A 21,845-nucleotide genomic window follows, 5' to 3' on the forward strand; every position below is an offset into this window, starting at 1 on the left:
TGAGGGGCTAGTGATCCCCACGGCATCTATTTAAGGATGAGATTTGCTCCTGGGGCTGGAGATGAAGGAGGAAAACCCGATGAGATGAGCTCCTCAGTCCCTGCCAGTCCTGCGTGGCTTACTGATCCCCAGAGAAAAGATGCAATGCCAGTGTGTGGGGGCTTGGCTCAGAGTGCAGGAAGGGGAGCCGGCTGGGTGCCCCGAGAGAACAGGAGACAGCGCCCTCCCCCCGCCCCCCCCCCCCCCCGGGGAGGACAGACGCACCCTGGCCTGATGGTAGCTGCAGGTGCTCAATGGAGTGTCCATCTGTGGACATCTGGGGGAGAGGTTGGCTCTTGAACGAACTTGAGACATCTCCAGAGGACCCCAGACAGGCAGGAGGAAGAACCAGGAACACACAAGTGTTTGTGCTAATTTGACCAAATGTGGCAACTCAGAGCTAGAGAGCCTTGGGACATTCAGGTTAGAGCAGGTGGTTCTCAAATGGTCTGTGGTGAAGGAGCAGTGTTTTCCCCCTCCCCCAATCACCCCTCTAATTTTCCAAAGAAGACATAAAAAAGGGCCAACAGGACAGGGCCAGTGGCGCAATGGATAACGCGTCTGACTACGGATCAGAAAAAGGGCCAACAGGTACATGAAAAAGTGCTCATCATCACTTATCATCAGGGGAATGCAAACCAAAACCTCAATGAGATACCACCTCACACCTGTTAGGACAGCCATTATCAAAAAGACAAGAGATAACAAAAGCTGATGAGGGATGTGGAGAAAAGAAAACCCTTGTTTTGTAAATTGGTGCAGCCACTATGGAAAACAGTGTGGAGGTTCCTCAAAATATTAAAAACAGAACTACCATACGATCCAGCAATCCCAGTTCTGGGTATACATCCAAAGGAAGCAAAACCATTATCTTGAAGAAAATAATTACATATGTAAGTACATATATAATTTATATTATTCAGGCTTTAAAAAAGAATGAAATTCTGTCATTTGCGCCAACATGGATGTCGCTGGAGGGCATTATGCTAAGTGAAACAAGCCAGAGAAGGCAAATACTGCATGATACCGCTTACTTAAAAAAAAACAACAAAAAACTGAGAAAACCCAAAACCAATCCAGTTGAACTCATAGAAACAGCGGAAAAGTGGTTGCCAGGGGATGGGGTAATAAGAAGAGGTTGGTAACAGGTACAAACTTGCAGTTATAAAATGAATAAGGTCTGAGGATCTAATGTCTGACATGGTAACTAGAGTGGATAGCACTATACTGCATAATTGAAATTTGCTAAGACAGGAGAACTGAAATGTTCTCAAACACACACACACAAAAGGTAAGTATATGAGGTGATGGATGTGTTAATTAACTTGATGGGGGGAATAATCCTTTCATAATGTAGAGGTATATCAAATCATCATTTTGTATACTTTGAATAGTTTCAAATTTTGTTAATTATACCTCTGTAAACCTGAAAACCCAAACAAAACAAAACAAAATGTCTGAGCCCCTGGGATGGGCACTAGGTCCTGGGGCTCCGGGGGTGAGGCAGGAGTGCCTGGTGATGTCAGCCTCAGGAACACAGTTGGGTCCCAGGTTCGGGACTGTCTTGGCACAATTTTGGCTGTTACATACAAGTACTCAGGTGAGGCTTATAACTGCCTCCCACATTTCTCTTACGTCTTTGCCACTGAAATTTTTGCAGACACTGCCCTCTTCCAGCTTCTGGAGCCGCGGGCCCAGGATCTGAGGTCACTCAGGAAGGCCAAGAGGAATTATTCTGTACCCACAGTCAGTGTCACATAAAGTCAAAACTAAGGCCCATTCTTTGTTACCTACCAACGTGGGTTTCCCTCATCCTGTCAGGTGGATCGTGTTTTCATGTGTGCAGTCTTTGGACACCCAAACTTCTCTATCTTCAGCTTTTTTTTTTTTTTTAGAACTTTCCCCCACTGTGCCTTCTTAATTATCTCCTTCGTATAAAGGATTCTAACTTTTCACTTATTCCTCCCTGTCCAGGGCTACCTTTGGCAGGTGGGGGATGGGAGGGACTCTTTCTTTAAAACAGTATCATTTAATTTGTCTTAGACTTTTGGGGGATAGGACCCACCAGAGATGTTCCAGGCCAAGAGTGCTTTTTTCCTCAGCCAGGGTATATTAATCCCTCATCCCCTTGTCCAGGTATCTAACCCAGAAGTGTTCCTAGGGTTTAATTCCTATTCGGACGTCATCTGGGCATGCTCAGTCAGCAAGACTAGCCAGCTCCATGTTGTAACTGCCTGATGAGCATCTTTTAGCATTCAGCCCAATTCTCGGAAAGCCAAACATCGCTTGCCCCCCAACCTACCTCATTTTATCCAAGCATTGATAGTTTCATCGGTAAGCTCCAGGAACTTAATTTGGGAAGGATTTCTCCAAGGTGCCACCTAACTGTATATTCCATAAAGTAACCGTCCTACAAGAAGTGTGGTAATAAAAGGGCTCATAACCATATCTGTTTGGCAAGCCCTCACTCCATATGCACCTCTTAGAGATTTTGAAAAGCAAATCAGCATGTTACAGACTTTAAGTGTTGGAGTAAAGAAACCTACTTTATCCTTCTTTTATTTTTTTTATTTTTTATTTTTTTAAAGATTTTATTTATTTATTTGACAGAGAGAGAGAGATCACAAGTAGGCAGACAGGCAGGCAGAGGGAGAGGGAGAAGCAGGCTCCCTGCTGAGCACAGAGCCCGATGTGGGGCTCGATCCCAGGACCCCTGGGATCATGACCTGAGCCGAAGGCAGATGCTTAACCATCTGAGCCACCCAGGCATCCCTATCCTTCTTTTAAATACAGCATTTCTCAAACATACCTTATCTCCCATTGTGTTTGTTTCATGAAAAACAACCACCTCCGTAACAGCAAGAGATTCATGGCCACCAGGCTAGGAGGCCTTGCTCATTTCTTCAACAGACATTATCAAGTGTCTCATATGTGACAAGCCCTAATAAGGAGTAGAGATGTACTAGGAACAGCACAGATAGTCCTGCCATTCCTTTTGGATATCATGATAATCCAAAGAAATACAGATTTGTGTCCTCACTAAGAAGGGATAACAAGTCTCCGAGAGGTTAAACGATTTGCCTAATGGTCAAATGTAGGTCTCACTGACTCCAAAATGAGTATTTTCATTTTTTAAAAGATTTTATTTATTTATTTGAGAGAGACAGAGATAGCAACAGAGATAGTGAGAGAGAGCACAAGCGGGGAGAAGAGGGAGAAGCAGGCTCCCCGCTGAGCAGGGAGCCTGATGCAGGACTTGATCCCAGGACCCGGGGATCATGACCTGAGCCAAAGGCAGACACTTAACCGGCTGTGCCACCGGGGTGCCCCTCAAAATGAGTATTTTTAAAGTTGACGCTATATTGTCTACACTGTACTACTTTAAGCTCAGTGCTGGAATGATAACTGAGTTAGGAAATGTGATGAATCATTCAACAAATCCAACAGATTCTCCTCTCCACCTTCCGAACACGCTGCCAAACCTCTTCCCTGGTCCTCACCTCTGCAGCCATACTGTGCTCTCTGGTATGCTCACCCCTCTTTGTTGCCACTCATTGAAATGCTACTTCCTCTGCACAGGCAGCTGAGGACCTCTCTAGCCAACAAGCTCTCCGTGACTATTCCAGGCTATGGGGAATTTCCCTCCCCTGAACTCGTGTTGCTCACCTAGTCTATACCACTCACTGGACCCTTAGCATATGTTATGCATGGTTAGTGTCCTGTTGAGGGTAAGTCTCCTATTTCCCCAATTAGTAAGCCTTTATTTTTTTTTCCTTAAGGCTTGATTAAGCCTTTTCTTAGAGCTCTTGATTATCTCCCACTAAGTCTTGCAATATTCAAATCAGTGTTGCAAGACTAGCTGACTAAAAGGTTTTACAAATCTCTGCTCTAAACTCTAGCAACACACTGTGATTTCCTTCTGCTTTCTTCTCTCCCTCCATTCCCACCACAAAGGACAGATGGCCCATCAGTGAGATGTGATTCCCTCTATAGCATGACCGAACCCCAAGGGGATTGAAGTGACACAGTCTGCTATGAATACCCTTCACTGATCAGCTACTGTGTAAGCTTATATTCTAGACCAGTTTGACAAAACTCTCAAGGTCAACCCCTCCTCAACACTCTTTGTTAAAGAGCCAAGTACCATTTGGATATGCAGAAAAACTAGGTCCTAAGACCACACACAACATGTTCTAACATGTCACGACTAAAGATAAATAAACAAATGCATTTCATGGTAGCATTCAAGGTGAAAAACTGGTTATAAAATTTTCTGGGGAATAAATTTTGCAGGAAGAAGTAGAATGTGAGTATATGTGTGTGTGTACATATGTGTATATGTGTATTTATGTATACCCATGTATATGCAAAATAACGAAAATATACATTGAGTAGACATTTTTTCTTCGTTCACACACAAAGAGTTCATTTAGAACTGCAGTCCTTCCTACTTTGAAATAACTGAGTTAAAAAATGACTTTCAAATTTGGCAGGGCACAGAAGCGATGGTTAACCTTAAAATATTCAACCGTTCAGTATTCTTATAAGTATTTTGCTCACCCGACAAATTCTTACAGGTCTCAAGTCAGGGCCACTTTTTAAGACTAAGTCGACAAGGAAGGCAAAAGAGCCCGGCCAAAGTCTGCCAGGCTGCTGGAGAGAGTCCACCTGGTATGGGATCAGTGTGAGTAAAAATAAATGGGGACTGATGCTGGGTTGCAAGATTTTCCTACTCAAGGGAGTGAAACACACAAAATGTCTACGTCATCATTGCTGTTTATTAAATTGCTATGCGTATTTTCCTGGTTGTGTATATCAATCCGTCAATAATATCAAGGAGACAAAAATAAAGAGCCTCCATGATGACTGCATTCTCTGAGAACTGGTATTCTAAAAATTGAGACGGGCCTGGAACACAGGCATGCCCAGAAAGGAGAGAAGCTGCCGTGATTCCAGCACAAGATTTGGGGTTGGAGTTGGCCCTCGCTCTTGGGGCTTATGATTCCTGTTAGTTATATGGCTTTGAAACTGCCTGAGCCCCAGTGTTTTCTATCAACATTGCATCATGCTCAAACAGGGATGATGCAACTTACTTTTATATACATTATTTCACTGAAATCCTTCAAACAATCCAGGGCAGTAGACGAAAATGTAAAACACAACAAAAGCACAGGTATTAATAGTATCTGGATGTCCATTCTAGAACAGGAATAGATTTCCTGCTATTATGGTTCTATAAAATCTATTGTTCTATAAAAAGGAATACAATTTCCCTGATATTTCAGAACATATGGGTCAACTGGAGTATGACAAGAGGCGTAATAGCTGACAGCTACACCTGCAATCACACAGGAAGGGGGTACAGAGCCCCCTCCCCTCTCAGCCAAAGTACCGCCTAACAGACGAGGGAGGCAGAGGTCACTCAGACCCTGCTCCCTGAAGGACCTGTCATGATGGGGGAGGTGCGGTCCTGAGAGAGGAGGGAGAGTGTCATCTGTCATCATCCCCCCCCGCCCCCGCCCAACTTCACAGAGCAGCAGGGACCAACATCCTCGGGTGGCTACTGTAGAAGCAGGCTGAGCAAGGCTCACTGCGTCCCTAGAGAGAGGAGGAGATGTGGTCATCGGAACCACACCCATGCCAGGGACTTCTGATGCAGAAACAAGTGGGCCCCCACCACCCGGGACATGAGGAGAGGAAAAACCCCAAGGACAACTGGACCAAGCGAGCCATAAGATCCATCCCAACTCTAAAACCTGTGACTCTGCAGGAGTCATTCCCACATCCACTCGAGTGGAATTTTATCAAATGTACCAGCTGCCTAATGGAAATGGACACGAAAACCCATCATCCCGCTGGCCAGATGCTGGAGCTGGAGACAAGGTAAAACCCCGGGGATGGAGGGCAATGCAGGAACCAAGAATAACAGACCACAGGTGCCAGCTAGGGACAAGCTTGGAGAAAGGAGCCGCTCACTCAGGGTTGGGTCCAAATATTAGACAGAGGGCTATGAAAACTCTGTTTTGCATAGTTCCACAAAGGTGACAAGGGAATTTGGGCCACTTTCATATATTTTTCTTGCTAAACTAATATTCAGTAAAATGGGCGCCAGAAACACAAAACTTTCTAAGCTGTAGTGGCTATAACTCCCCTTTAAGCTGACACAACTCTCATCAATTACTAACCCAAAGTTGAGCCAGAAGAGATGAAAAGTGTTTCATCTTTCGCAGCAGCCAGATTTACTCTGATTTTAGAACACTTTTTTCCCGGTAGGTTACTACATTTTTCAGATTACTAGGTTGTAGTCGTTTGCTTATTTTTAAACACTAAATGGCACCCTCATTGCCTTGAAAAATATCGATAGACACATCACAGTTATTCCCAGAGAAAAATTATGGAATATAAAAAGAATCTGGAATAGAGAATCTGGGTTAACATATCTTTAATTGGCTTTTAATAAGATTTCTTTTCATGAGCTCAAGTGCTTAAGGCAACTAAAAATTGCAACATTTCTCCTCAAACACTGTGTTTCTGTTAAAGTTACAGTGATTTTTCTCCGGGTCTACCTTAGAAGGATGCGAGCTTTACCCACCATTTACCGGTTGCACTGCCAAATGACATCATCTCTCTAAGCCACAAATCCTGCCAGATTCCTGTAAATATATCACCTACCTCACATGTGTGTAAGGAGTAAAAAACGAGTACCTTCCGTGCCCAGCCCCATGGATCTCAATCCTGGCTGTACTTCAGAATTACCTGGAACTTAAAAAAATATAATGATGGCCAGGCCCTATGGCAGACTCCCCATTCAGCTGGGGTAAGGTGAGGCCCAGACATGGCTATTTTTAGAAGCTTCCTGGTTGAGAACAACTGGCTTAGAGTGACCGTAGAATAACCATAACTAATAAAGTGATTACTATCTTTCTCCATCTCTGTTTGGTAACATGTATCAAGTAAACAGGTCACTGTGTAAGGGCCTTTTTTTAAAAAAAAAACTGTAATATAAATTTTATTGTTTTCTGTTCAGTCTACCTCAGTGCATTTTTAAAAAAATAACAAGTTTAAATGTTTGTTCTTCTTTTTTATTACCCCTGCCATGGGGTAAATCTTTCCCTATCCCTGCCATGAGGGTACTGAGCCAGAGATGCTCACTTTGATTTTTCCATCTCAGCCAAGCTGAGATTCTGGGCCAACAAGAGTCCAGAGGCTTCAGGGCCCTAAAGCCAACACTCAGTGAAATCCCTCACAGCATCCATGGATGCACAGGGTTTCTATATTTAGAAAAAGAAAATCCAAGATCTCGATGGTCACTGCAGAGCCTGGTTCTCCCTGCTTTGTCAAGGACCCTACAGAGAAAGTACGGGAAGAGTGCATGTGGATCATGGGCCTCCTCCCCCGCGGCCCTTCACCAGCACATCCTCTCTGCCAAACAATGGAGGGCAAAGAGAGAGGAGGTAGACAGAGACAGTCTTGCTTTTGCTAAATTCCTGCAAAGAGAGGATTCTTTCTGGGACTTTATAACTGTTGTTGGTATCACTCTATGGTAAACGGTGACACTTTTTTACCACGCAGGTAGAGCTTTCTGAATAAATTGAAAACCACTTCACCCCAAATGCACTCAAGTTAAAATCTGACCTGGAAGGGCGCCTGGGTGGCTCAGTCGGTTAAGTGGCTGCCTTTGGCTCAGGTCATGATCTCGCAGTCCTGGGATGGAGCCCTGTGTCAGGCTCCCTGCTCAGCAGGGGAGTCTGCTTCTCCCTCTCCCTCTGCCCCTCTCCCTGCTTGTGTGCTCGAAAACTCTCTCCCTCTCTCTCTCTCTCAAATAAATAAGTAAAAATTAAAAAATAAAATAAAATCTTACCTGGAAAGATGCTCAGTCTTCGGTTTACTTCTAAGCTAAGGGTCAGGGTTCGAGCCGTAATGCTAAAAATTTGTCGTGGTGCAAAGTTCAAACCATCAGTAACCTGAAAATTAAAGCCTCCTGACATGGCTCCTTCAAAAGAAGAATTACATTCTGGTCACTTTGGCTGTTCAGCAAAAGCCACCCACTTTCACCCTCTCTCCCGCAAAGCAACCCTTATCAACTAGAGAATGTGTAAATAGATCACTGAACTCACCAAACCAAATATTGCCAAAATGTGAAGTTAAAAGAACAATAATAAAGGTTAAAATGCATATTTCCTCCTCCCCTTTCCTCCTTCCCCTCACTCCCCTCCCCGTGACCTAACAAAAGAAAGCAAAGGTGTTACCTCTAAGAAATTTTAAAAAATCTTTTAAAACATATTTATCACCTGCATTTTCCTCCTCTGGAATGCATGCATGTCGTGCACACACACACACACACACAAGCAATTCCTGAGATATTGATAATGCTGACTTAATAATACCGAAAATCAAAACTAGGGGGAAGTAAAAACACTTAGCCCCTCCCTCCAAATAATTTCTAATTATTCACTGATCTCGAACTAGCTGTTTTCCGCTAAGGTCGTAAAGAGTGGGGAAAGACCCAGGCCAGCTTCTGTTGAATTCCTGCAGGAAGAGAATGGTACTCCCACAATGCTGTCAAAGGATTAGTGATATCAATAAAGTTATCAAATAACTTAGGTGTGTCAGAGAAATTGAGACAGGCCCCCTATGGCTCCTGTCCCCAGGAGGGCTTTCCCAGGCTGACTCACAAAGCACCAGGCGAGCTCACGATGTAGCCTGATGTTCGTATTCCCATCACCCTTTGAAAATGTTCAGCCAGCAGTAAATCTGGAGGCCCACACGTCTTTGCATCATGTAATGGGTAGAAATGTTCTCTTTGTTGCCCTCAGGGACATGTGGCAAGGAACAAAGAAGGCAGGGTCAGACTCCGCAATTACGTACAAGTACTCCCTTATAACACAATTTAATAAACGGCTGGCTGACGGCTTGACAGCCTCTTGAGTTTCTGTTATCTATGCACACCCAGAGTTCCGAGTCCTCACAAAAAAAGGTTACAGACTTTTAAAAATTTCCCAATACACTCAAGAGTCGTCGTTTTTAAAAAGAGAGAGAGAGAGAGAGAGAATTCTGAGTCTGCTTAATTTCGAACAGGGGCCCACAATCAAATTTTGTTTGCTTGCTTGTTTGCTTGTTTTTACTAGAAATAGCACTCTGACGTTGCATTTAATGAAACATGAAATGAGGGAGAGAATACTTTCTGCCACCAGGCACTTTCCACATTTCATGAATCCAGAAACAACGTGGAAACAGAATCAAAAGGAATCCTATCAAAATACATACTAGAATAGTGTCCTGGGAATGGCCTAACTTACCACACTAACTATGACCAAAGAGAGGAAAGGAGGGAAACATGAAAGGAGGGGAGACCTGTAGATTTTCTGTTGCACAACCTCAGATCTTTCCGACAGTACTTTGCAAAGGGCGGCCTTAAATCACACAGCCTCCCCCATCTTGGCTTTATCAACCTACTTAGGTTGTTATGTGAAAAATGAATTAGATTAGTGGTAGAGCACTTTGCAAATATAAATGCTAAGAGAGACTAATTAAACCTAAGCCTTTGTTTGGGGCTGATAATGGACAGATGTAGCAGGAGAACCAGCTGGTCTCAGCAACAGCCTTGTCTGCGCCGGCCATTACTACCTCTGCTCAAGGAGCTTGCCTTTAACTCTCCTTCCTGCCTTTTTTTTTTTAGGAGAAATTATTTCCTCTACCAGCCAAAAGTGAACCTGGATCTGGTTGTTTACAAATAAATAAATCCAGAGCCAATTTTCATTTTAGTCCTGCAAATAGTGAGTGCAATTCTTTAACCTGCTCTGTCCTTCAGTGGGTGGCAGGCAGCGGAAAAAGCCCAGCTGCAGGGTGAGCTCAGCTTACATCGTTCTGAGCCTCAGTTTCTTCATCTCTAAGATGGGGTCACTGCTCCACATGGCTCAGAGGACTTGTGCAGAGTAAATGAAATGGGTCATGTGACCGCACCTCCTGTGATGTCAGTGTGGGCCAGAGACTCAAGGATTCCTTTTCCTGGCCAACTGCATCGTTGCAGAAATCTGAAACTTCCCTTGGGGGAGTCTCCAGAGCAGTTCTCTCCATTTTGAAAATATAATCCTTTCAAAAAAATAACCTTTCTAGGCCTTCATCTAATAATACTTGGATTGTTGGTATCTAATAATCAAAACCACACAAAATTTGGAGAAAATTTCCTATTACTTCAGTACCTCTTTAAATGAATTGTATTTTATTAATCGGCACATCTGTACACATTTAAAAAATGAGAACATCCATACGTGGAAAAGATCATCTGGTCTAGAAACAAGGCTTTGGTACATATGTGAGTAGATTTAGTATCTTGTTGCAATAAAATTAACCTCATAGGTCCCCAGGCTACAGGTTTGGAACCACGAGTTGAGAGCATTCACATAGTAAATTATTTTCAGATTATTTGGGGATTCTTTGTATTAACTGCAGAGATAATCAGGAAAATACTACATTTGAATTTAGAAGATTTTTTTTATCTTTATTTTCTTGACTATATTTTCAAAGAAGTTAATAAAAATGGCTGACCAGCTATGACTGGTAGCTTTCCCATCATGCCCCCTAGCTCAGGCACCCCCAACCCCCATTAACTCAGCAGCCCAGGAGTGGGCTCCTTCCCCTCTCCATCCGGTGACAGGGGCAACCTGGAAACAAAGCCAGACTGGATCACCCCTTCCTCAGATTTATAGGAGCTATTTGGCTTGCTGATTAACAGAAGGAAGAAAATAAGCCTTTTAATGTCTGAGGCTCTTAGAATTACAGCTATATTCATTCATTAGTTTATCCATGTGTTCATTTATTTTACAAATATGTTTGTTTTGTTCACTAAAGTATCCCTAGCATCTGGAACATGACCTGGAACATAAAACTATTCAATATTATTTCATTCTTTCAACACATTTTTATTAAGCACCTACTTGTTCTCGTCACTCTTTGAGGTGCTGAGGATCTCAGAGCAAAAAAAACAAAGATCCTGCTCTTGTACCCTCTAGTGAGGAAGACAGACAACAAACAAACAAAGCAATCTATACTACAATGGCAGGAAGTCAGTAAGGGATGGAGAGGGACCAAGAAGAGATGCTATTTTAATGGGTGGTCAGGAAAAGACTCTCTGGGAAAGTTGTATTTGAGCATAGACCTTACATGACCATGTGAGTAAGCCATGTGTGAGTTATAGGTAGTCTCTGGTGTTTGCTGTCATTAGCCTTACTACAACATGCCACTTAAAAAAAATTACAGACCCCAGAAAGTTTTTCGATGGCTTGTGGTTTTCAGTCACCAACTCCTAGGTTTGACTATCATGTTAGCCTGTGATTCAAACACATTTTAGTTTCGTATTACTTTTCTCTATGACATACCAGTGTGTACAAACACTAGCTGGCCCTTGTTGATTTGAGCCTGGGTGAAGTTCTGGATGCTTCGGCCAGGAAAGGACTGGAGAGCCAAATGCCCATTGCTGGGTGGAGTGACCCAGTAGGTGAGGTCCTGCGGGGAGGAGTCCTCATCTTCCGCACAGAGGTCATCCCTGGTAATCTCAGTGACAGAATTCGCCCACACCTTAAAAACAAGAGAAGCACAGATCTTGCAAAGACCAATTCCAATCACGACACATAAGTAAACTGGATAGCTATGCGACTCTGGCCTCTTGCACAAAGATTTAGAAACTAAAGCAATTCACTAGAGCTTTTAAAGCATGAAGATTCTTTTTTTTTTTTTTTAAGATTTTATTTATCTATTTGAGAGAGAGAGAGAGGAGCATGAGCAGGGGGAGAAGCAGACGCCCCGCTGAGCAGGGAGCTTGACGTGGGGCTCGATCCCAGGACCCTGCGATCATGACCTGAGCCGAAGGCAGACGCTCAACCAGCTGAGCTACCCAGGTGCCCCTAAAGCATGAAGATTCTTAATTTAAAACAGACATATAATTAAATACCAGATGAAATTCAGGGCATGCTATAGTGTTTGTTTAATTTGTGAGGTTTATAAGGTCCCCCCAAAATAGTATTCATAATTATTTATTCAAAATTCATTATTTAAAGTGAATACTTATTTCTATAAAGTATAATAACAATAAAAGATGATGGTAACTAAGCACCCTCTGCATGCCTGACATATGCTAAATATGGAAGCATAGGTGAAGATTCTACACGGAATCTCAGATCATCACAGAACCTACTCACAGGGCTGATTTAAGGATTTCTATTCACCGTTTTAAGAAGTGAATGATTTCATCAGCTCTTAAATATTTGAGGGAAAACACATGTTGCACATTTTAAGAATTTTCCTTTATTTTACCTGTCTTGCAGGAAAACACATATCTGGTGCCTATCTGCTGTGCTGATAGCTCATCTACAATTATTTCTGAGTAATAGTCTCTATTTTCCAATTACATTTAAAATCTATTTACCTTGCTTAAATATCCTAGTTCCACAATTCATCATTTATTGAGCATCAACTATGTTCCAGGCAACGTCCTAGGTGCCTGCAATCCATCAGTGAACAAAACAGAGTCCTATCCTCACGGAGCCTACATTCCAGCAGGAGGGGATGAAGGAGTACAGGGAACAAACAACAGGCATAGTAAAGAAATGAACTATACAGTCTGTTAGAAGTTCACGGGCACTATGAAAATAATGTAAAATAAAGCTAAATAAGGGGCTCAGGAGTGGGAGAATGTTAAATCAGAGGCTCATTTGACAAAAACTGGAAGGAGGTGAAGGAGGAGCCACGTGGCTATCTGGGGAAAGAACATGCAGGCAGAGGGAACAGCCCTAAGGTGGGAGCCAGCCTCATCCGTTTGAGGAGTAGCAGGGAGGTCAGTATGGCAGGAGCAGAGCAAGTGAGATGAGGAGGACAAGAAAATGAGTCAAAAATGTAATGGAAGGCTGAATCCTGCAGGATCTTGACAGCCACTGTAAGAACTTTGGCTTTTACTTGAGTGCAATGGGGAAGCATCATAGGGCTTTAGGTGAGGAGTAATTTGGTCTTAACAGAACCCTGTTGCTTCTGTGTCAAGAACAGACCATGGAAGGCAGGGGTAGAAGCAGGGAGACCAGTTAGGAAATGACTACCATAATCCTGGAAAGAGATGAGAGAAGAGAGTGGCCGGAAGTTGTTGAGGTGGTAAGAAGTGGTCAAGTTTTGGGTGTGTGTTGAAGGTAAAGCCAACAGGCTGTCTGACGAATCGGACGTGGTGAGGTGTGGAAGAAGGAAAGGTGGAGGAATGACTCCATGGTTGGGACCTCAACACCTAGAAGGATGGAGTTACCATCAACTGAAATGAGGAGAGTGGCAGAGGGGGTGGATTCGGGAAGTAAGATCAGGAGTTCAGTTGTGAACATGTTGAGCTGAAAATGCGTATTTAGACATTGAATCCCATTTGAAGGAAGGAGGCTGTTTTGAGTTTCTATAATCATGCAGTCACATGGTATTTGACAAACACTAAAAATGGGTGGCATTATCACTAACTAAATTTTCACATTTCTATCTGTATTTATAAATGTCTTCCCTATAGAAACACCATGCATATTTTCAAGCTTATGTCATTCTTTGCTCTCTGACTAGAACCTTATCATCTTCTATGCTTGTTACCAACTTGTTTAAAAATTCAATCCTAAGCAATTTAATAGATATCTCTCTGGTCTAAAAGGCTGTTTTCCTTAGTAGCACAGGGAGTTTATGAAATATCTTAATTCATGCTCACTCATTATCTAAAAACTATTTAAACAGAATTTGAGAAAGGAATATCAGAAAATATATAAGATAGGATCCTACATTTTCATATGAGGCATGATATGCCACGTTAGCTATGTAACCTTGGGCACATTTCTTAATTTACCTATGCCTTAATTTCCTCATTAGTAAACTAGGAATGATAGAATTATTATGTGTAATGAGTGATTTAAGATATGTAAAGTACTTAGAACAAGCTTCACCTGGCAGATAGTAAGAGTTCAATAAATATTAGCTCTATGTTACCCATCTTCTTCATCAGATTCAGTTCTGAAGATAAATATGATTTTTTAAAGACATTACTTAAAAGTCATTCGGAGTGTCCTGATTACGCTTATTGGAGCCATTCTCTAACATGTACTGTGGATTTTGTTTAATCCCACAGCATCGCTCCATAATTTGGGGTGAGATAGTTCATCCGTTTCATGATTGTATTGTTGATGGATGCTCCTATATCTTGGCTTTTGGAATATGGCCACTGAGGATTTTTCAGCCCTAAACCCTAAGGACATCAGTTTTTTAATAGCTACCAGAAATGCTCATCAACCTAATGTTCAAATTATAAGGTTTTGGTCTTCAGTTAATCCATGGAAAGCTACAGTGTTTATAAAATACACAATTGGACTATTTAACAAAATTCCAAGGCCACTGATTCTACTTTTTCACTTTTTACATTTTAAAATCCATCCGTGTATCTTACTTTCCTTTCTTTAAGAACTCAAGCTGATTTGGAAAAGTACTGCCATTCTCTTCTCGTGACTCGTAGATACTCATTTTTTCCAGCACCGCGCACACAAAAGCTGGATGAAGCACGTTTTCCACTGCAGCTACTCTTCCGTGCAACTCTGCTTTTGCCCCCTCTTGCCTCTGGAATATACCATCTTTCAAAACAAGTCAAAAACCGGCCAGTCAAAACAAGAGCTGGTAACTTTAGGTCTTTATTTCCACTCAAATCAAATTTAGTTCAATTAACAGCCCCACTGCTTTGGGCGAGGCTTGATTTCGTGCCAAGTCATTGGTCATAGCAACTTCAGGTAGATGGGGAGAAGAAAAACAAAGGTTGCAGACCTGAATGCAGAATTAAAAGTGATCTAAAGCCCAAGAAATAATGGTTTAAGGAATTCATATTTGAAAAAATAATTAGCACATTAATTGGAACACATTTTTAAAAATTCACCTTTAACTTAAACAGAAGGTCAATGGGATTTAGAAACCTAATTATAATCCAATATAATCCTAATTATGACTCTAATGTTTAAAAACCCAGACCTTTGTTTTGAGTTTCAGATGAGGGATGTGAAATGTTTATAAAGTTACTATCCCACTGTCTGACCCTTCTAAGCCTTCCGTCAAAATCTCAGGCTTTGCTGCCTTAATTCTTTCACTGTCCCTGGCTCTCAACGCTCTTTTTAGTGATGACAAGTGCTTATCAGAAACAAACAAATGATTCTATTTTTGGTGTAGAAGACAACAACAAAACAAAATGTACAGTATTGAAAGCCAAAGTTGAAAAACGGGAAAGTGAAGCCCCCTTGTGGACACAAATACATTTGATCAGGTATGCACCAAAATTTCTGGTGATGCTTGAATACAAAAGTACTCAGTAGAGTATATTTCAGAGTAAAATGCAAAGGATTCATTTCAGGAGTTGGTCTAACCCCAATTCCTAACACCAGTCTGTCACATCAGAAATGATTCCCTGCACCACTGAATGACTTTGGAGACCAGCCAGCCACAAGTTCTGTGGCTAAATGAAATGTTGTTGAAAGTACTTTAGGAGAAAGAAGTGTATCCTATGCTAGGATAGAACGGTTAACATTCAGATTTCTGCCTTTGAACTCCTATCCAGAATCTGAGATGCTATCAGCTGGTCTACCCCCTAGGCTCCCACTTCCTTTTCCCAAGTAGACTACAGATAACCCTTCTTGCCACTTGCTCCAAGCTCTGATGACAAGTAAGGAGTCTGGGTAGTCATATGGGATAATCTGAAGGTCTTGAGAAAGTTCTGTTTGAAAAGTCAAAGACAGCATAGAATCTCAAGACTATGATGGTTAATTTTATGTGTCAAGTTGACTAGGCCACGGGGTATCCAGATATTTGGTTAAATATTATTCTGGGTGTTTCTATGAGAATGGATGAGATTAACATTTTGGATGAGATTAACACTTAAATCAGTCGACTGAGTAAAGCAGAATTATTCTCCCTTAAGTGGGTGAGGCTCATACAACCAGTTGAAGGCCTAAGTAGAAACAACCACCACCACCACAACAACAAAACCAACTGATCCTCCTGTGAGTAAAGAGAATTCTTTTCTGTCTGACTGCCTTTGAACTGGGACATCAGCTCTTCTTGTTGACCTTCATATGGGAACTAAACCATTGGTTCTCCTGGGTCTCTTGCCTGCTGACTAACCCTACAGATCTTGGAACTTGCCCACCTCCATAATCACATAAGCCAATTCCTTATAATAAATCCAGATATATATATCTTTACACAAACCAACCCACAACTCAGTCATGGTTTTGTTGTCAAGGAAGATGAGGCTCAGAGAAATTTTGCTTAAGTTGGGCAATTTACAAACCTTGAACTCTGGTCTTCTAACTTCAATCCAGAATTTTAAAGACAGAGAATGCGATTCTTACCAGAGAAATAAGTGAATAAACTCAGAAAGAGCCAGAGTCAAATGACCACATCCATGGAAACTGGGAAGTTGCACCCTTCCTGGCCTAGATCCAGGCTCTCCAGGGAAGAAGGTAAGAATAAAGGAAATGGCCCTTGCCCCCAGCGACTGTTCCTCTTTTCTAGAGAGAAACACTCTGGAATAAGGATGGGGGAAGGGGGTGTGGGCAAACCGCCTGAGCAAGCTCAAGGTTCTCAGCAGAGACTGTATTTCCCTAATTTAAAGGGAAGACAGAGACAAAGGCCAGCGCACACATTTTTTCCTCTCACAATCTAATGTTCTGAAGATCTTAAATTGACAGGAATATTTCAATATAATAAAACTATTATTAAGTTGAGGGTGCCTCTTATAACTAATGGCACCTCAGAACGGAAAGCCAGACCCACAAGGCTTCAATTCCTTTTCAGAAGGAAGCCCAAGAGTTCACTGCGTTATTCCCTGGTCTTCCTCTCCCTCAGCCGGCTCCAGCTCTTCTCCCGTATCTGTCTAGATTTTAGCTCCCTCCCATGGATCTTTCTCATCCTGCAGTTTCGCACCACACGGCAAAATGCCCAACTCCTCTGCTGAGGTTCCTGGGCGAACACATATGTGTTCAGTACAATTGCTGCGGACCTAGTCCCCGAAGTCCACGTGAGGGGGAGCAAGAAGCACCACGGCTTTGGGGCTTTTTTCTTCATAATAAAGACAGCCCTTGATCACGTGGATGCACTGAGAGAGCTTGAGGCAGTCATGAGTAGTGGGCCAAGCAGCAGAGAATGGTGGTGAGACAGTCAGACTTTTCGCACCTTCCCTTGGTGACTCTGGGCCTCACTGCTCCTATTATGATGAGGACATCAGGAACAGCAGTTGCTTTGAGGGTTGTGAAAATGACACCACTTCTGGAAGATGTTCAGTACTGTACTCCGTAAGCCCATAATAAATGTAAACTTTTATAACTGTTCTTAATAATCATTGATGCCTACGATCCCTCCCTGGAGCCAACAACCTAGTCTTAGACCGCTTTGCTGAGAATGAGTTCAGTAGATAGTAACACCACAAGAATCTGTGAAAACAGAGGTAGGCCTCCAAATGTGACCAGCTAGAACGTCCCATTCCCAGGCTGTCTAGACAATGACTGGAGTAAACTAGAGATAAAGCGACACGTTCCAAAGGTATAAACACCATTAGTTTTTCACTTAAAATACAGAGGCTGAATAATGAGCCAAGCCATAAAATACCTAAAAGCCCTAAAAAGCTTATTCCTAAATCCAATTATTTTGAGCAAATAAAAACAGATTTTAAAAACCCCAGCCTGTTTCCATGCTTAACAATATAAAATTTTCTAGTTAGATAAGCCCCCGGTGAGTGCTATTTGTGTCCACCTCTTCTGCATCTTTTCTGACTACCCAATCTCCTCTGGACTTCTAAAGAATCTATTATTAACTATTTACTCTCTTGAGTGTGTAAACAAGGCTGACGTTGTCCAAAACGTATGTGGGACGATTTGTCTCTGCCAAATTTCAAAGTGAACACCTTCAGATTCCCACGTCTGGGCATACCTGATGAATGTGTCCCCTAGAGGCTGAAATGTGCGAGGGGTCATTTCTGGATTCTTCCAGAAATGCAGCTGTACTAAAGGAAGAAAGAGCCAAGGCAAAAGCCTGGTCTCTGAAACATGGGCCAATGTTGGGGGGAAAATGACAGTTTATATTTTCATTTACTCATCACTTCAACAAATACTTCTTGTTTGTTATGTGTCAGTCATTGCTGGAGAGCCTGAAAAGAGGCATGAAAAAGCCATCAGGCTCCTGTGCTGTCACTCTGTCCTCAGCCTGTCATTTAGCTGTCATGCCATTTCCTCCTCTGTCCAATGAGGGAAATGGTAGGACATCTCTCAGTGAGCTAAAAGCCCTTAGAGTGATACCTGGCACATAATAATGGCTAACAATGATTTTCTGAGCACTTACTATTGTAATACCTATAACTCTTCTCCAAGCCAGCATAGCATTTTCATGCCCAAGTCCTTAGAAGAAGGGACAGTATGAAGGAGTGATGTAAGACCAAAAAAATCTACTGAATGAAAGCTTTGGGATCCTTGAGTGTAAACTGGCACAAATGGGTTCACCAGCATTGACGTAGGTAGTGCTGGTGTGGGAGGAAATGGTGCCATAAGAGCCAGAGGGACTCCTGCGCATCAAGCCCTTTGTGTGGCCAATAGAAGCCATGACATTGCTTCAGGTTCCCACATCAGGACAGGAGCCAAATGGTGGACACCATGTGGTTGCCAAAACATGTTTAACTGTGAGTGCCCAAGAAGCACCCCCAGGGGATTCTCAGAAAGAGTGAAGGGTGACGGAAGTTCCCAGAAACAGCAAAATACCATCACATGATTGTACAGTGTTTTTTGTTTTTTTTTGTTTTTTTATTCTAATACTGGTTTAGCCTTGGAGTTTTTCAGTAATAATGTTACCATTTATTGAGTCCCAACCACACCACATGTCAGGAACTGTGGGAGAGTTTTACAACATTTTCTCTTTTATTCCTCACAACTCTGCCTCCATTTCCTACCACCTTGATGAGAGCACACTGACGGACTAAATAATTTGCCCAAGGTCACACATTCAATACCAGGGAGCTGATTCTCACCTTCCCACCCTAAATAGGAAAGGCCATGCCTTGGGGAATACAGTGTGAAGGACACCCACTCAAGAAATACAACAAGACAGTAACTCATTGGGATTCATCATCTTCCAACAGTTACCCAACAGAATGTCCCAGTCACAACTAACATTTATTTAAAACCAGTAGGAATATGTTAACCGTACATACCTAGTTCTATGTCTTCTTATTTAACATTAGAAATAATATAAAAGAAAATCAAATTGGTAGCCCTAATGTTATTATGATAAATCAAAAAGCACAGAGCACTTACCTGAAGGATTTTGTTGGTTGTTATTACTGGAGCCTCATCATTTATGGATTCCACAGTTACAAAAAGAGTTCGGGGCAAACTCTGTTTTCCAAGCTCTGAGCTATTTGCAAAGATGGTGAAATTGTCAAGAAGCTCCTCACTATCATCATGCATGTAGTAAATCAATTCATTTTCCACCTATAACCACCACCAACAAAAATCACCAACTTACTGAAATGTGATTTAAAAACATGAATAAATTGCTATAATCCTAATTTTTATGTCTCTCTAAAACACAGAAGCATGTGTTCATCCTATGAGGTTTGATTCTGACACTCAGAGTGGAAATTATGATGGACAGGATAGTTTTCATGAAGTGATGCCACATCCTAGGAGTAAGTTTAAGGAGGAATGGAGCAATACGAAAGAGAACACCGGACTGGTAATCAGGAGACCTAAGTCAAAGGCTAGTTCTAACACTGAAACGTGCAATAGGTAAGTGATACAATCCAGCTGTTCCTTCAGTGGAACAACACCCACTGAAATTCAGACTCTACTTGTTTACTTACAGTGACTAATTTTTGAAGTTGTGGATTACTTTGTTAGAGAATTCAGAAAGTTAGGTTGAGGCTCTGAAGCTTCTACCCTTCTACCCACTTGTTGGGATTTTTGTTGTTTGGAGACATCTGGACCAGGGCAACTATTAAGTTTCCCCAGACTTCTCTTTTCTGAACTAAGCATGCATTATGCCTTTAACTGTTCTTTGTATGGGAGACTATACATGCTGCTTCCTAATCCTGTTCCTCCTTCAGAACACAATCATTTTTTGGTGCATCTCTTAGCAGATGCTACCCATAACTAGCTACCAAACATCTCCTGTGGACAGAATATAATGAAATATATCAAAATCAAATTTTTATCAAGGCAGATTTCCTTTACAGGTCCCCTGTCACCAATAACACAAATGGCAAACATTCACTTTTATCCTTGTTAGATTTCATTTTCTAATTTTCATTCTGAAACGGTCATCAAATGAATTAATTATTCCTCTTGGATTTGTAATAACCACAATTTTGATCAGAATGCCTTTCATGTCTTTAAGGGTCTGATGGAAAATACTGAAGAGCACAGGATCATAATTAGAGACCAAGAGAATTTTCAAGCTAGAAGGGAACTTGGTTTCAGTGAGTCTGTGACCCAAACATAAAATGGCAGAGAACTTCCAAAGCCCAACAGGAGTAGTTGAACTTCTGAAAAAGTCTCTGGGGTTGTGTTTGTTTTGATAGAATACTGCCAAAAATTTTAACAGTTCAACTTTGCCCGTTCCTATGGTGCACTTCCTTTGAGCAAATACTTTGGATCTCTCAGAGGTGTTTCTGACAAGAGTTGAAAAGTTCAGGAAGAGTCTCAAGGGAAAGTTGTGGCCATTTGTACACAGGTGCTATGAGAATTTCTTTGGAGTTCTGTGGGCAGAGGAGTTCCAGACCATCATAGGCCTGACCACAAGTTCTGAAACACAAGCTACTTGAAACTAAACACAGAAGACGGCATTGGTCAGAATGTGAGAGAATTTGAACCTAAAGCGCTTTAGGAACATAGTATTTAATTCAAGTTGCCTCCTCAGTATCTTTCCTGGAGAAATATAGCATTTCTTCAAAGGAGTGGCACTCCCCCAAATTACATGCCACGTAATATGTATTAATCTAAAGGCAAAGAGAAGATTGGGTAGGGGTTTGCCTATTTCTCGACTTCTAACACTAGAAAAATATCTGCTGACCTGAAACTGAAAGATATAACAAACTTGTAGAAAATCTTAGAAGACTGAAAAGTATTGGGTCCCCTGTCACCAATCATGTTCAGGGCATAGGGTGTCATGCCTCTGCTCACCTTCTCCCTCCCTCTTTGCTCCCCACCTCACTCAGGGTTAAAGGTGAAGTAGAAGGCCCTCCCATGCCGGACCTCCCTACCCTCATTTACAGCTCTCCCCCCATGGCATGCGGTCCAGTCCCACTAAACCCCTCGCTGCTCCCCACACAGCTGTTCACTTGCTCTTCCCTCTGCCTGAATGCTCTCCCGCCATGTCTACCAGGCTCACCCACCCATCACCTCCTGTCTGTCTGAGCTGTCTGTTCAGATGCTGCCTTCTCAATGGGACCTCCCCTGACCACTTGATTTGAAACCGAACAGGCACACACACACCCCCCACTGAAGGCTCCAGCACTTCCCAGCTCCCTTTCCTGCTTTATTTTTCTCCATAGCACTAATCTTCACTCGACATGCCTTTTATTTCACTTATTTATTTTTTCTATTGTCTCTCTCTGCCTCCTTCTTTCCCCTCCAGTGCATCAGGGCACAGATTATTGCCGGGTTTGTTCACCCCTGTATCCCCACTCCTTACAACTGGCATGCCTGACACATAATAGATACTCAAAAACGATTTGCTGAATGAATGAAGGGCAAACATGGCCACGGGCTCCTCCAAGCCAC

General features: G+C 42.2%; 1 protein-coding gene across 1 annotated transcript in view; it reads right to left on the reverse strand.

Moving 5' to 3' along the window:
• Positions 1–7,269: 7,269 nt before the first annotated feature.
• The window catches only part of LOC118006768 (chondroitin sulfate proteoglycan 4-like), a 34,558-nt gene continuing 19,982 nt past the window's right edge, over positions 7,270–21,845 (reverse strand). The window contains exons 4-7 of the mRNA XM_034999537.1: positions 19,380–19,556; positions 11,418–11,616; positions 7,901–8,032; positions 7,270–7,385 (exon numbers count right to left, since the gene is read on the reverse strand). Of these exons, the coding sequence (XP_034855428.1) occupies positions 7,270–7,385; positions 7,901–8,032; positions 11,418–11,616; positions 19,380–19,556 (624 nt within the window). The remainder of the gene's footprint in view (positions 7,386–7,900; positions 8,033–11,417; positions 11,617–19,379; positions 19,557–21,845) is intronic.

Source organism: Mirounga leonina, unplaced genomic scaffold (genome assembly GCF_011800145.1).
Source record: "Mirounga leonina isolate KUSES-001 unplaced genomic scaffold, KU_Mleo_1.0 Mir_99, whole genome shotgun sequence".
Classification (NCBI taxonomy): domain Eukaryota; kingdom Metazoa; phylum Chordata; class Mammalia; order Carnivora; family Phocidae; genus Mirounga; species Mirounga leonina.